The sequence below is a fragment of the Oncorhynchus masou genome, chromosome 24 (assembly GCF_036934945.1).
Source record: "Oncorhynchus masou masou isolate Uvic2021 chromosome 24, UVic_Omas_1.1, whole genome shotgun sequence".
NCBI lineage: Eukaryota > Metazoa > Chordata > Actinopteri > Salmoniformes > Salmonidae > Oncorhynchus > Oncorhynchus masou.
The window spans coordinates 37362258-37378538 of record NC_088235.1 but is presented as its reverse complement, the minus strand read 5'-3'; the positions used below and the strand labels follow the sequence as shown (position 1 = coordinate 37378538).

The window sequence follows — 16281 nt, the reverse complement described above, 5'->3', positions numbered from 1 at the left end:
AAATATATGGATGAGCGATGGCCGAATGGCATAGGCAAGATGCAGTAGATGGTATAGAGTAGAGGTCGACCGTTTATGATTTTTTTCAGTGCCGATACCGATACCGATTATTGGAGGACCGAAAAAAGCCGATACCATTAAATCGGCCGATTTTTACAAATGTATTTGTAATAATGACCATCAAAACAACACTGAATTAACACTTATTTTAGCATAATATAGTACATGAATAAAAATAAATTTTGCCTCTAATAAATAATGCAACATGTTCAATTTTGTTTACATAATGCAAAAACAAAGTGTTGGAGAAGTTAAAGTGCAATATGTGCCATGTAAAAAAGCTAACGTTTGAGTTCCTTGCTCAGAACATGAGAACATATGAAAGTTGGTGGTTCCTTTTAACATGAGACTTAAATATTTCAAGGTAAGAGGTTTTAGGTTGTAGTTATTATAGTATTTTTAGGACTATTTCTCTCTATACGATTTGTATTTCATATACCTTTGACTATTGGATGTTCTTATAGGCACTTTAGTATTGCCAGTGTAACACTATAGCTTCCGTCCCTCTCCTCGCCCCTATCTGGGCTCGAACCAGGAACAGATCGACAACAGCCACACTCGAAGCAGCGTTACCCATCGCTCCACAAAAGCCACGGCCCTTGCAGAGCGAGGGGAATAACTACTCCAAGTCTCAGAGCGAGTGACGTTTGAAACGCTATTAGCACGCACCCCGCTAACTAGCTAGCCATTTCACATCGGTTTCACCAGCCATTTAGGCTGATCGGCTTGAAGTCATAAACAGCGCTGTGCTTGCAAAGAGCTGCTGGCAAAACACACAAAAGTGCTATTTGAATGAATGCTTACGAGCCTGCTGCTGCCTACCACCGCTCAGTCAGACTGCTCTATCAAATAATCCTTAATTATAACATAATAACACACAGAAATATGAGCATTTGGTCATTAATATGGTCGAATCATTTTGAAAACAAAACATTTATTATTTCAGTGAAATACGGAACCGTTCGGTATTTTATCTAACGGGTGGCATCCCTAAGTCTAAATATTCTTGTTACAGTGTACAACCTTCAATGTTATGACATAATTACGTAAAAGTCTGGCAAATTAGTTTGCAATGAGGCCAGGCTCCCCAAACTGTTGCATATACCCTGACTCTGTGTGCAATGAACGCAAGAGAAGTGACACAATTTCACCTAGTTAATATTGCCTGCTAACCTGGATATTTATTAGCTAAATATGCAGGTTTAAAAATATATACGGTGGGGCAAAAAAGTATTTAGTAAGCCACCAATTGTGCAAGTTCTCCCACTTAAAAAGATGAGAGGCCTGTAATTTTCATCATAGGTACACTTCAACTATCACAGACAAAATGAGAAAACAAATCCAGAAAATCACATTGTAGGATTTTTAATGAATTTATTTGCAAATTATGCTGGAAAATAAGTATTTGGTCAATAACAAAAGTTTATCCCAATACTTTTGTTGGCAATGACAGAGGTCAAACATTTTCTGTAAGTCTTCACAAGGTTTTCACACACTGTTGCTGGTATTTTGGCCCATTCCTCCATGCAGATCTCCTCTAGAGCAGTGATGGTGGTGGTTGAGATCTGGAGACTGGATAAGCCACACCAGGACCTTGAAATGCTTCTTACGAAGCCACTCCTTCGTTGCCCGGGTGGTGTGTTTGGGATCATTGTCGTGCTGAAAGACCCAGCCACATTTCATCTTCAATACCCTTGCTGATGGAAGGAGGTTTTCACTCAAAATCTCACGATACATGGTCCCATTCATTCTTTCCTTTACATGGATCAGTCGTCTTGGTCCCTTTGCAGAAAAACAGCCGCAAAGCATGATGTTTCCACCCCCATGCTTCACAGTAGGTGGTACGCTGTTCTTTGGATGCAACTCAGCATTCTTTGTCCTCCAAACACGACGAGTTGAGTTTTTACCAAAAAGTTATATTTTGGTTTCATCTGACCATATGACATCTCCCAATCCGCTTCTGGATCATCCAAATGCTCTCTAGTAAACTTCAGACGGGCCTGGACATGTACTGGCTTAAGCAGGGGGACACGTCTGGCACTGCAGGATTTGAGTCCCTGGCGGCGTAGTGTGTTACTGATGGTAAGCTTTGTTACTTTGGTCCCAGCTCTCTGCAGGTCATTCACTAAGTCACACCGTGTGGTTCTGGGATTTTTGCTCAACGTTTTTGTGATCATTTTGACCCCACGTGGTGAGATCTTGCGTGGAGCCCCAGATCGAGGGAGATTATCAGTGGTCTTGTAAGTCTTCCATTTCCTAATAATTGCTCCCACAGTTGATTTCTTCAAACCAAGCTGCTTACCTATTGCAGATTCAGTCTTCCCAGCCTGGTGCAGGTCTACAATTTTGTTTCTGGTGTCCTTTGACAGCTCTTTGGTCTTGGCCATAGTGGAGTTTGGAGTGTGACTGTTTGAGGTTGTGGACAAGTGTCTTTTATACTGATAACAAGTTCAAACAGATGCCATTAATACAGATAACGAGTGGAGGACAGAGGAGCCTCTTAAAGAAGAAGTTACAGGTCTGTGAGAGCCAGAAATCTTGCTTGTTTGTAGGTGACCAAATAATTATTTTCCACCAAAATTTGCAAATAAATTCATTAAAACTATCTGTCATAGTTGAAGTGTACCTATGATGAAAATTACAGGCCTCTCTCATCTTTTTAAGTGGGAGAACTTGCACAATTGGTGGCAGACTAAAAACTTTTTTGCCCCACTGTACTTCTGTGTATTGATTTTAAGAAAGGATTTGGTGTTTATGGTTAGGTACAGTCGAGGAACGATTGTGCTTTTTTCACAAATGCGCTTTTGTTAAATCATCCCCCAGCGTTGCATCAATTATATGCAACGCAGGACTTGCTAGATAACTGCACATGGTTGATGATATTACTAGTTTAACTAGTGATTATGATTGATTGTTTTTTATAAGATAAGTTTAATGCTAGCTAGCAACTTACCTTGGCTTCTACTGCATTCGCGTAACAGGCAGGCTCCTCGTGGAGTGCAATGAGAGGCAGGTGTTTAGAGCATTGGACTAGTTAACCATAAGGTTGCAAGATTGAATCCCAGAGCTGACAAGGAAAATATATGTTGTTCTGCCCCTGAACAAGGCAGTTAACCCACCGTTCCTAGGCCGTCATTGAAAATAAGAGTGTTCTTAACTGACTTACCTAGTTAAATAAAGGTGTAAAAAAATAATAATGAAAATCGGCAAAATTATCGTCCAAAAATAGTTTTCCGATTGTTATGAAAACTTGAAATCGGCCCTAATTAAATCGGCCATTCCGATTAATCGTTCGACCTCTAGTATAGAGTACAGTATATACATATGAGATGAGTAAATGTAGGGTATGTAAACATTATATAAAGTGGCATTGTTTAAAGTGACTAGTTGTTACGGATCCCTTTTTGGCCCGACAGTCTAGGGGGGATGGTAATGAGACCCGTAACATAACTCATGCAAATTATAATTGTGACAAAGCAAAAATGTGAACGAAATAACCAGGACAACTGAAATCTACCGTCAAACTCAAGGTTTATTTGAAAACACACGGTAATGGGGGAGCAGGAAAAGGGGCTGAGCTGGACCCAAGGAAAGAAACAATAAGTATTCAACAAAAACCTAAGCTAGACTAGCCTACTTTAACAACAGCTAACTAACTAACCAAAAATAGTGGGTGGTCCACCCAGTTCTAACTAGTGTATTTAACAAAGTCTACCTACGGGTAGTGTATGCCCATGGGCGACTTGTCTTGGTTTCCCCTTTTCCCACCAGCAATCAAACACAAACACCATAACCAAAACAATACTCACAGGTGATGACAAAGTGCTATGGAGGTGCTCAAACAAAAGAGAGGTTAATACACAACGAGAGAGTGTAACACAGAGAGACCTACAGACATGGCATTTACAGAGAGATTGAGCTCAATAGCAAACAACTGACAGGGTTTTTAAACCAAGGGAAAGGAACTGTGATAGGGTAGGAAAACAGGAGGAGGTGTGTCTTCTGATTGATGATTTTTAAATTTATTTTACCTTTATTTAACTAGGCAAGTCAGTTAAGAACAAATTCTTATTTTCAATAACGGCCTGGGAACAGTGGGTTAACTGCCTGTTCAGGGGCAGAATGACAGATTTGTACCTTGTCAGCTCAGGGGTTTGAACTCTCAACCTTCCGGTTACTAGTCCAACGCTCTAACCACTAGGCTACACTGGTGACTGATTGGGGAGTGATGATTTTCACCTGTGAGGGGAGAAGGAGAGCAAACACAGGATACATACACACACAGGATTCCTGTATCCGTAACACTAGTGAAACATTTATTACATCCAATTGTTTATTATTGAAGTGGCTAGAGATTTGAGTCAGTATGTTGGCAGCAGCCACTCAATGTTAGTGATGGCTGTTTAACAGTCTGATGGCCTTGAGCTAGAAACTTTCCACCTTCTCCACTACTGTCCTGTCGATGTGGATAGTAGGGTGCTCCCTCTGCTGTTTCCTGAAGTCCACGATCATCTCCTTTGTTTTGTTGAGGTTGAGTGTGAGGTTATTTTCCTGACACCACACTCCAAGGGCCCTCACCACCTCCTCATCAAGCCTACCACTGTAGTGTCGTCTGCAAACTTGATGATTGAGTTAGAGGCGTGCATGGCCACGCAGTCATGGGTGAACAGGGAGTACAGGAGAGGGCTGAGAACGCACCCTTGTGGGGCCCCAGTGTTGAGGATCCCCTGGGTGGAGATGTTGTTTCCTACCCTCACCATCTGGGGGCGTCCCGTCAGAATGTCCAGGACCCAGTTGCACAAGGCGGGGTCGAGACCCAGGATCTCAAGCTTAATGGCGAGTTTGGAGGTTACTATGGTGTTAAATGCTGAGCTGTAGTCGATAGTCGACAGAATTCTTACATAGGTATTCCTCTCCTCCAGAGGGGTTAGAGCAGTGTGCAGAGTGATTGCGATTGTGTCGTCTGTGGACCTATTGGGGCGCTAAGCAAAGCGGAGTGGGTCTAGGGTGTCAGGTAGGATGGAGGTGATATGATCCTTGACTAGTCTCTCAAAGCACTTCATGATGATGGAAGTGAGTGCTATGGGGGCGATAGTCGTTTTGCTTAGTTACCTTAGCTTTCTTGGGAACAGGAACAATGGTGGCCCTCTTGAAGCATGTGGTGTAAACAAAGTATTTCTGTTTTTTTATTTTTCATAAATTAGCAAAAGATAACACTTTCGCTTTTTCATTATGGGGTATTGTGTTTAAAAATATATGTATATTTTAGAATAAGACACTAATGTAAGTCAATGGGTCTGAATACTTTCCAAAGGCGCTGTAGCTCTTTAAGGTATGCAGAGACTGACTTGAGAAGTGGAAAATTGAACCCAGTTTCGAAATTGCACTTTTTGCATTCTACTATTACAACTTTCAAGATTAAGTTGAAAGCCAGACTCCAAAATAAATATGTATATGTGTATATATACAGTATGTGTGTGTGTGTGTGTAATGGGAACCACTGACCTATTTTACATAGGCTCTCTGTCTCACATAACCCTGTAAAGAACAAGCTCTCACAACAAGATTATCTTTTTTCACCTCATAATGTTGTGATTCCAAGAGCCATGTTATAAATGACTAGCTAGTCAGTTGTCATTTATACCCTGATGAAGACAGCTTGTCCGTCGAAACGTTGATTATTAGGTTATTAAATTATTGCATCTGTGCTCCTAGAGTGTGTGGCTCTACTTTTCTTTTTCAAGTGTTCTACTCCACTAGCTAGCACCTCGCTTGCCCCACTTTCGCCTCCAGATTAGCTGGTCAGTTTTGAAACATTGTGATCCTCATGCCTATTAAAAAATGGTGAATCATGAAATCCAAAACCCACGTAACCCGGATGATGTGTGTGATGTGAATTGTGTGATTTTATTTATGGTCTCTGTGAATTGTTATGCCTAGCTGTGCTGTGTGGAGACCCTGGCACCCCAGCAGAGGGTTATGCTGAAGGGAAGCAGTTCACCTACAGGTCAGAGGTGACCTTCTTCTGCAGGGACCCCAACATCTTGGTCGGGTCCTCCAGGAGACTGTGTCAGGTTGATGGGAGCTGGAGTGGAATACAGCCCTCATGTATAGGTGGGTCGCCCATTCATACCATAATAATAATAATAATAAACATCTGCTGCCTTAATTGTGGTGTGTTGTACCATATCATGTTGTGTTGTTGAGTGTTTCCTTCTCTTCTTCAGTGATGATGATGTTGGTAGGCAGTGAGCTAAACATTCCATTTGTCTTCAGATCCTGCATATAACACATGCAGAGACCCTGGAACTCCATCTTACGGGATACCAGTCACGTACCAAGGACTTGAGGTAAGGTCCTTACTTTAAGCGATGTGAAATGAGTAAACAGACATCTTAATTAGCTAAAACAATCCAAAATAGTATTCTGGTCAGTCAAAGTAATTCCCAGGTTGTTGACCATTTATAGTAAATTGTCTTCTATTTTAGGTTGGAAGCAAAATCTCCTTCAAATGTCGTAAAAACTACCACATACTGGGATCTACGACAAGAACCTGTCTGGAAAATTTGACGTGGAGTGGAGTGCAACCAGAATGTATCGGTAAGACTTTTTGAAAGATTTGTTTTTGTCCCAAGACATTGTCAAGAAAACTGAAGAAGTCAATTATTAATCCGGCAGCCATCATTTTTCTTAGCATTGACTTGTTACTGACTAGAGGGAGGCGGTATATAGGGGGGTATGACAGCCAAAAGGAGTAAGTGTTGGTTTAGCAAATGTAACAATTTGATTTATTGCATTCTATATCACTACTCTCCCCATGTGAGTGTCATGTTCTCTATCCCTCTTCTTAATAACTGTGCCCAGTATTATAGGTCTTGAGCTGTATATATGGATTAAAAGACAGATCAAAACAGAAAAGCCATTGAGGGTGATGTTCAAAAGGGAATGGACATTTGAGAAATAGCTGTGTGATTCATGGACGGAAGTAAAGTAGGGATTGCTGCCCTCAGCAAAAAATAGATAAAGTTGGCCAAGTTTAAGATGTCTGTATGTGAGTGGTAAATCAGTGTGCGATTTTGACAACATACCCCACAAAATCCTTCAGGCGACTCCTCCACATAAAGTGGCTTCACTGTCAGAGGCTTGGGAGTAGGGAGGCTTAAGTTGATGACAGGAAGGTGTGAAGACTGAGCTCATATATTATGCTACAAATAGATAGCAAAACTCAGGATTTGTTTAATAATTTCACTCCTGATAGGATTGCTTGATCTCTACATAACTCCATAGTACTGGTGTGGGTGTGGGGCTGCTGTAATCTGACCGGGTCAAGGGAATTTATTGTGAATTACCTTCCTTTATTTTTTTGTAGCCCATGCCTGCAGACAGCCCGATACACCGTCTAACATTGACGTGAGGGCTATTGATCTACCAACTCTGGGCTATACTTTGATCTATACATGTCAAGACGGATTCTTCCTGGATGGGGGATCAGAGCACAGGACATGTAAACCTGATGGAAAGTGGTCCGGAAAGACACCTGTCTGCAAAGGTATAGTTTGGCACTGGAATATGCCTATTATTCAAATGTCACTATTTCTGGTGAGGAGGATACATTTTACCCTGGGCCATATATTTACCTTATCAGTTCACCGGCATCTTGTGTTTATCAATCATATTTCCCCCTATACATTGGTATTCAATAAAGTAGTTCATTTGCTTTGTTCTCTGTGCTGGCTGAGAATAGCTAGATAATTGAGTATACAACATTTCTGCTATCATCACATCTGAATCACTTTGGTAAAATGTGGCCAAAACAACGTTGTGACTATTAGGCTACAAGCAGCAACTGACAGTGAGTAGGTCACATCCATAAATTTAATTGAATCAATTATTTATTCCGTCTTTCAGTTGGCCCAAAAATAAATGGTAAAAAAGGAGTGGAGTCAGATGTTCAGAAAAACAAGATTGGTGGTATGTTATTTTCTCTGAGTCACCTTCTCTTCTGGTATTTTGCGTTGTCATGATGATGTGGCAAGTGACACCTTGCTTCTTGAAAGTCCAATATCTTGAAAACTTGACTGCTGACATGCAAAACATTTTGGGACCATATCAACAGTGGACTAATGAAAAAACACAAATATAGTTTTTTTATGGATTTTTCCTTTAATATGGATACTGCACATCTTGAGATTACTCTTAATGACGGATCTTATGTACAGACGACCGATGGATGACGCAAAAGCTATAATAATCTGGTTTAATTATTGTACCTTATCTTGTTCTAGGCATACAGTATAACACAATCTTTCTTTCCTTCAGTTCCTGTAAATGTGTTTTCTTTAAACTTTGGCTGGACCGGGTTCTATGAGTACCTTGGGGCAAGAGAAGGTGCCACTATTACTGTAAATGGATTCAATGCAACAACCAGTAGAGTCAATGTCACACTTTTGGATCAGAGCAGAGTGCAGCTTAAACTCTCTGGTAAAGCACAACACATGTTAACGCTGACATGATTTGATTTGGCAAATATTACAGTTGAAGTCAACATTACAACAGTAAACACCAACCGATAACCCAACTTCCATTGTTTTCAGGAACATACAAAAAGGAGGAGAATCATTTGCTACTGAAGGTTTACCAGATACGTGGTCCAACAGAGCATCATTTCAGTAAATTCAAGAATGACAACTGGGCAATGGATGGCTACGTGAGTCTTATTTTAATTAAATTATCATTATTTCCAATTACATTAGGGCCTTATTATGGACTCAAAACAATATTTTGGCTCCCTTACTTTAAGCATGTTTTCTCCTTCCTCTGTTTTCTACTAATATGCTGTACACCTAGCTCATGAGATGCTAAGGTCTGCAGACCATGTCCTTCATCAATATGCAGCTCTGGCATATGGTTTTGACTAGCATACCTAATACTAGCATACTTAAAACGATTTAAATAAAAATGTGTCAGTTTTAAGATACCGTATTACTTTAGTGTAGCCCTCTTTTGAAAGTTAAAAAATATACTGTATCTTCATTTATACAACAGGCAGTGATGTAAAAAATACTTGAAAGTACTACTTGAGTAATTTTTGGGGGTATTGTACTTTACTATTCATATTTTTGACAATGTTCTACTTTTACTTCACTACATTCCTGAAGAAAATGATATACTTTTTACTCCAAACGATCTCCAGCTGTCCCACAGTAATGAACGTGTTGGGAGTCGGGACGAGGCAGACAGGCAGGCAGCGTTTCTCAGCCAGTTGAAATCATGAATCAGCTGGCATAGTTTTTATGGATATATACAAAGGAATGTCAAACTAAACAAAGTGCAGCTAGTTTGCAGTCTTTCCAGCTTCAGTTTGAAGTCATTGTGTTCGCTGCGTTGTTGGCTAGCTCCTCTGAAAAACAGTGTCCAGGCGAGTGAACACATTTTTCTATGCCAGACGAAATCGCGCCTCATTAGGTCATTGTTATGGAGGTATCCAAATAATACTTTGTTGGTATTCTTACTGCACTTCTTGATGTGACTAAGTTAGCCGTAGTTGGCTAGTTAGAAAACAAGAGATAAGAACATTTGCCATCCAGGCTGGCAATGGAACTTTTAGAATGAATGACTGGGTTGTGTCAATAGATTATTTTACCTTCATTTAACTAGGCAAGTCAGTTAACTTCTTGAAACTCCCCATCCCGGATCCGGGATCGTGACTAAAGCCTCAGGCTCATTAGCATAACGCAACGTTAACGATTTCTGAAAATCGCAAATAAAATTAAAATAATGCGTTTGCTCTCAAGCTTAGCCTTTTCTTAACAACACTGTCATCTCAGATTTTCAAAATATGCTTTTGAACCATAGAAATTGACTAATTTGTGTAAGAGTATGCAAAGCTAGCATAGCATTTTGTGTAGCATGTAGCACGCAACATTTTCACAAAAACCAGATAACCAAATAAATAAAATCATTTACCTTTGAAGAGCTTTTGATGTTTTCAATGAGGAGACTCTCAGTCACATACCAAATGCGCAGTGTTTCCTGAAAGCGTCTGTGTGTAGGAGAAATCGTTCCGTTTTCTACATTGCGTCTGGCTACCGAAACGAACCGAAAATGCAGTCACCTACAACGTAAAACTTTTTCCGGATTAACTACATAATATCAACCGAAACATGGCAAACGTTGTTTGGAATCAGTCCTCAAGGTGTTTTTTCACATATCTCTTCATTGACATGCAGTTCGTGGAAGCTTGCTTTACTCTCTGTATCGTATGGAAAAATACTGGCAGGTGACTTTTGCGCACCAATTTCGGCGCAGGACACCGGGCGGACACGTGGTAAATGTGGTCTCTTATGGTCAATCTTCCAATGATCTGCCTACAAATACGTCACAATGCTGCAGACACCTTGGGGAAACGACAGAAAGGGCAGACTTACTCCTCTCGCGTTCACAGCCATATAAGGAGATCATGGAAAACAGAGCCTCAAAAATCCTTGTCATTTCCTGGATGCCATCTCATCTTGGTTTTGCCTGAAGCTCACGTTATAGGGCACGCACAGAGAAGATCTTTGTATTTCTGGACACGTCAGAGTGTTTTCTTTCGAACGGTAGCAATTATATGCATAGTCGAGCATCTTTTTGTGACAAAATATCTTGTTTAAAACGGGAACGTTTTTCATCCAAAAATGAAATAGCGCCCCCAGAGCATCAACAGGTTAAGAACAAACTCTTATTTTCAATGACGGCCTAGGAACAGTGGGTTCACGGCCTGTTCAGGGGCAGAACGACAGATTTGTACCTTGTCAGCTCGTGTATTTGAACTTGCAACCTTCCGGTTACTAGTCCAACGCTCTAACCACTAGGCTACCCTGCCGCCCTTATATAGGGATACAGAACAAAAAGTCTGAACAACCGGGTCACGTCTCTAGCAATCAAACCGATAGAACAAACGACAAGCCGGCTTGGGTAGCAACCCTAGATTTGTGGCGGGACTATATCTTGTGAAAGGATGAAATAGTATGAATACATTCATCAAAATATTTTTTTAATGAAATATGTCAATCATTATTTGAATATGTAGGTAAACCGTTGTATATAAGGATATATTGGCAAGTTCCAAAATATCCTCCAAACACCGGTTTCTCGGGCATCACTTAAGTGAACACTATAGAAGTAAGTAACTTCAAGGCGAGTGAGAATGATAAGCTGTATGAGAAACCAAAGGATTATGTGAGGTAAATGGGTAATAGATCTCATTGTGTGATGGTTCTGCTTTTCAACTCTTCCCTGATGTAATCAGTAAAAAAATTAAATCCCCTCTCTCTTTTGTTGGTTTAGGTGACTGCAGAGTCTGACCAGAAAACCTTTGTTTACCAGGGTCATATTCACAGCAAGGACTTTGGAAAATTTGTGCTAACAAGAGGAGGTACAGTCATTGTGTACTACATGCACGGTTACATTTTACTGCTGATACATGATTCCTTTTACATACGTTTCTCCCGAAACCTTGACAAGAATGATTGTACTGTTATGTTTCTTTATTAGGTCTCTTTACAACAGACCTGGACCCATCAAATCCTCCATACTATGGCACGAATAGCAGTTCAGTAGCAGTTGCCATACTAGTGCCATTCTTTGCCCTTATTCTTTCAGGGTTTGCATTTTACCTCTACAAACACAGGTAAGGAGTGCTGGCTGTTGGAAATCTGGTAACCTGCATTGGTGATGTTTGTCCATATATGCTTGGTTGTTCAACATTGTTGTTTCTTTCTTATAAGTTATGGGAAACTCCTGTGCCAAATCACCAACGATGAGTGATCCCTAAAAGTTTCAGTTGATAAATCGTTACATAACAAATCCAAATGTTAGATGAGTGTGTGACAAAATGATTACAAGAAAGAGCAGTGGAGTTTTCCAAAGCTAATTGAACAAGCAAAATAAAGAAAATGTGACAATATAAAATGGAAATTACCCAATACTAAAAGAACATAAAAAATTGGCAGGGTGCTTTCACAAGACACTGATGACAATGAGAGACCCAAAGATGTAATCAGGGCTGGCGGCAGGTAAGACATAAGAAACTAAATCACTATAAACAACAATTCCTACTTCCACATCGTCATTACTGTCTTTTACTTTTTTCATTTTGTGGAGAAAAAAAATTATAATTTGAGGGAAAAACCTCAACTTGCTGGGCTTAAAATTAATATGTTGTCTTCTTTGATCTCATATTGTCATCTCTCTGTCAGCATATTTAAAGCAGCTGAATGTTGTTCTATTTGTTTTTTTGTAGACATTTGCCCAAAAGATTATGAGAATCCATGTTTTTTGACTGATAAAATTAACGGAGGGGAGTTTTGAAGTATTGTGTTTTAATGTATAATGAATACAGAATCATGCTTACTAAGTACCTTCATATTCACATACGTGTCAGATTTAGAATACTGTCTTTTGACAATGTCATAATAACATAATATAGGATTAGTCTGTTTTGATAGTTATAATATTTACTTCTTTCTTTACTGAATTTTGCATACCATACTGTACATGTTTAGCCACTAGGCTACATTACCACGCTCTCTACCTCATTCAAACTCCCACAGAGACTTTGGAAATGTGTTTTTAATGTGCAGAGTTATTCTCCACATACTGTTTGAAGATAGATCCTGCTTTAACAATGCCTTTATGGGGGATTAGCTTTAGGACTTTTTATATCCAAACAAAGTTCATGTAGAAGACACTAAGCCCTCCAGGCAAGTCTCTAAACCTGCATTTGTCTTAATTTTACTTAGTGAGATTTGTAAGGTAATGGAGGGAATATTAAGTAAAGGCTTACAAAGTAACTCCCGGATGGAATCAAGGTCTTCACATTGATTTTATATTGAAGCTTAAAACCAGGTCAGTAGGCTTTGAGTAGGACTCCTCAGTATCATATTTCAAATAATAAGAGGTTATATAGTCTCCTAGGGTAAATGTGTATTCTAGATCAAAGGAGGGCTGAAACATAATTTAATTAGCTACGGGTCTCATTTATTCTTATTCGTTATATTTAAATATGCAGTTACAATAATTTACAGAGTTTTTTTTCAAGTGGGAAAGAGTTTTTGCTTCGTCTTTGCACTTTTTGCTGTACATTAACATCCCTTCATGATGCAAAGTCATATTTGTCTGAAAAGTAAACAATCATAGCTAGTAGTTATTAAAATATTGTAAATGTATTAACACTTTTAATTGTTCACCTTTCAGAACAAGACCAAAAGTACAATATAATGGCTACACAGGCCATGAAAACACAAATGGACAAGCGTCATTTGAAAACCCTTTGTATGACACAAACATGAAACCCACGGAGGCGAAAGCTGTGAGGTTTGATACAACTCTGAACACAGTCTGCACAGTAGTATAGCCCTTGTATCGCCAGCATTGGACTGGTTTTTATAGCGAGATGCAAATATTCCTTTGACTCATCACGTTATGATGATAAAAGACTTTAAAGTTTTAAAGTTTTAAATCAAGGACAGTTTTATATGGACTAAAACAACAACTATTGGTGTTCTATGGAGCAAGGACTATGTACATGGCCAGGACAGAAGATACTCTCTTGGATCAAGGAGTTCTGCCTTTCATTGCTCTTTGCAGGATGAAAGTATTCATTCTCCTCTCTTTAAAAAAAAAAAAAAATCTGTATTTTTTCCCCAAAGGCCCTCCTTGGGGAAACACGGAAGTGTCTTGAAAAGCCACATAATTGTTGATAAAAAGTGTTTTCTTCAGTGAAGATGAACAACAAAGGAGGGAGCAACTTTGAACGCGTTGCTGCTCATTCCTTGCCAGACTTCTCCAATAAAGGGAAAATATGCTACAACTACAACTGTCTCGCATGAGATCTTGGCTATCTTATCTCTGGGTAGTTAGAGGAACTCTCTCGGCTGTTGTGTTGAAAAACTTTATCGCACAAATTTTGCACTAGTGTGTTATGAATGGGTATGAAATGAGTCAAAAGAGGAATTTTCAAACCAACTGAAAAAATTACGTACAGGGTTTTTGACCATTTGTAGATAAACATACAGTATATTTCCATATCCACAGGGAACAAGTTGTCATGCTGCCATGCTACTGTTTATAAACAGAGAGGCTTATTTTATTTTCAATATTGGTTTTGCAAATACATTTATGGAACACTTACTTTTTTATATAGTTATATAATTTTAACTCTGGAGTCGCAAATACCATGCAGCTTATCAAGCATCATTCCACAATTCTCAATTAAGGAGCAACTGGTGTACATGCAAATGTGCATCTATTGTGAGTCATTTGTCATTGTATTCACAGATCAATATTACTGCAGAGCAAACCGATCGGGCTCATCTGCTTTGAGAAACAACAATGCCCAATATTGTAGTATACTGTAAATTGCATCAGATAATTACAGTATGTATCATGCATGATAGTTTGTTTATATTGTCAATCATCAGTTTGCTGTTCATATTGTAGTTTATTTCACATTACCACAAGCATTTAACATTTGTAACCGTACAAAACAGTTTGCAGTCCTATCTTGTGGTCTTGCTGCAAATTTGCTTACATTTCAAATATACCTCGTTGCGCAGAAGGACATAATTTTTCTACTCTACAATACTGGAACTAATGACATTTTTATTTTTCATAAATGCTGCACTTGCTTTAAATCAGTTTTAATGCAGAAGTGTATTTTAATTTATATGTGCCATAAGATTACACCATGTTTTATTCTGACACACGTGTCACTTAAGGCCAGATGGGGAATGAAGTTGGATGGCAATCCTTCATTAGCAGAGGCATGAGCTGGTTGTTAAGAAGCTTGTCTTAATAATCTATTTTTCCCCCTTTTATGGTATGTCCGTCCTACCCTTAAGGGTATTGAGTCAGTGATGATGACATGAACACTGACTTCATATTTACACTCCAAGAAACACTGCCTTATTAAATTCAAAAGCATGACAAAGCTGTCACAGTTACAAATGACCTGTTACAACACTAATGCTTGAGAGTGTAGGGCTACTTGAATGCATACAGTACACTGTGATTCCAAAGTCATAGATTAGCTTTTTTTTCCTAATAATTTTGGTTATGCATGTTTTCACAAATAATGTTAAAAATTAACAGTAGATGAACTACCTTTCAAAATCTGTTATCATATGCACTTGCTTTGAGATCAATGACAAAATGTGTAATATAATCTTGTGAGCTATCAGATTCCAGTTAATGTCTGTTGTATTTGTGGCCATTGAAGCATTGCAGGATTCCCAGAGTGTGATCAATTGAATGTGTGTTCGTAAAATAAGAAGAATTTGCATTTCCTTCATTTTTCTACAAAGTGAACTATTTAGCATTTTACATTTCAAATTATGCCTGTTGTTCATTGCACACATACGTACTGTACAGCAGTGTTTTCAATCAATAGGGTTAAGACAAAAAATAATCAAATCATCCCTCATTCTTTGTCAACATTTTGTGATGTAAGACCCACTGCTTTTAATCCACATCTTGCCTTCCTTTTGGCTTGCTGCAATAATGTTTTTCTTTCATTATCTGTAAAATATATTCCCAAGAAAAGAGCTGTACAACTGCATTCAATTAAATATCATTCCATTTTACAACATCATGTTATCATGTGCTGCTGACTTTAAGTAGGTGCAAAAGAAAATGTTTTTGTACAGAAATATATTTTTTATGAAGAATTTGTAAAATTATTAAATATGCTGTGCTTTTTTGATTAATGTAGGTACAAAACTTGTTAAAATAAATGTTTTTACTATACAAAATGTAAATTTATCGTCTGAGTATGAATATAAAATGTATATTATCTATGGTTGAAACTTTTCTTGCAAATGTCGATATATACAAGCTTTTATTTGAAAACATTGCTCGTATATATTTGTTTATACAAGAAAAAACAAACCTTAGAAAAAAAGTGTATTACAGATTGTTCTATGACACAAGTTATATGACATATTTTGAAGACATGATTTCAGATTAAACATTTATATAATTATCTATGGCCTCATCTGTATAGAACTTTTTTATTTTCGTTTTGTGCCATTACATATTTTAAAAAGTCTACAGTGATATGTAAACAACAAGAAAACAAAATCAGAATTTGTGTACTTAGGCCTGGACTCAATGCCATTGCACTTTGTCAGCAATGCACCTAAGCGTTGGCAGTGACTGCATGCAGTATTGACTGCGAATATG

The 16281-nt window shown here is 38.6% G+C and overlaps 1 protein-coding gene across 1 annotated transcript in view; it reads left to right on the top strand.

Annotated features, from left to right (window-relative positions):
• Positions 1-16054, top strand: part of LOC135512133 (CUB and sushi domain-containing protein 1-like) — a 502291-nt gene extending 486237 nt beyond the window's left edge. The window contains exons 61-71 of the mRNA XM_064933828.1: positions 6001-6174; positions 6337-6410; positions 6549-6660; positions 7430-7609; positions 7969-8031; positions 8380-8541; positions 8655-8767; positions 11389-11476; positions 11596-11731; positions 12054-12116; positions 13297-16054. Of these exons, the coding sequence (XP_064789900.1) occupies positions 6001-6174; positions 6337-6410; positions 6549-6660; positions 7430-7609; positions 7969-8031; positions 8380-8541; positions 8655-8767; positions 11389-11476; positions 11596-11731; positions 12054-12116; positions 13297-13456 (1325 nt within the window). The 3' untranslated portion in view covers positions 13457-16054. The remainder of the gene's footprint in view (positions 1-6000; positions 6175-6336; positions 6411-6548; positions 6661-7429; positions 7610-7968; positions 8032-8379; positions 8542-8654; positions 8768-11388; positions 11477-11595; positions 11732-12053; positions 12117-13296) is intronic.
• The last annotated feature ends 227 nt before the right edge of the window (positions 16055-16281 follow it).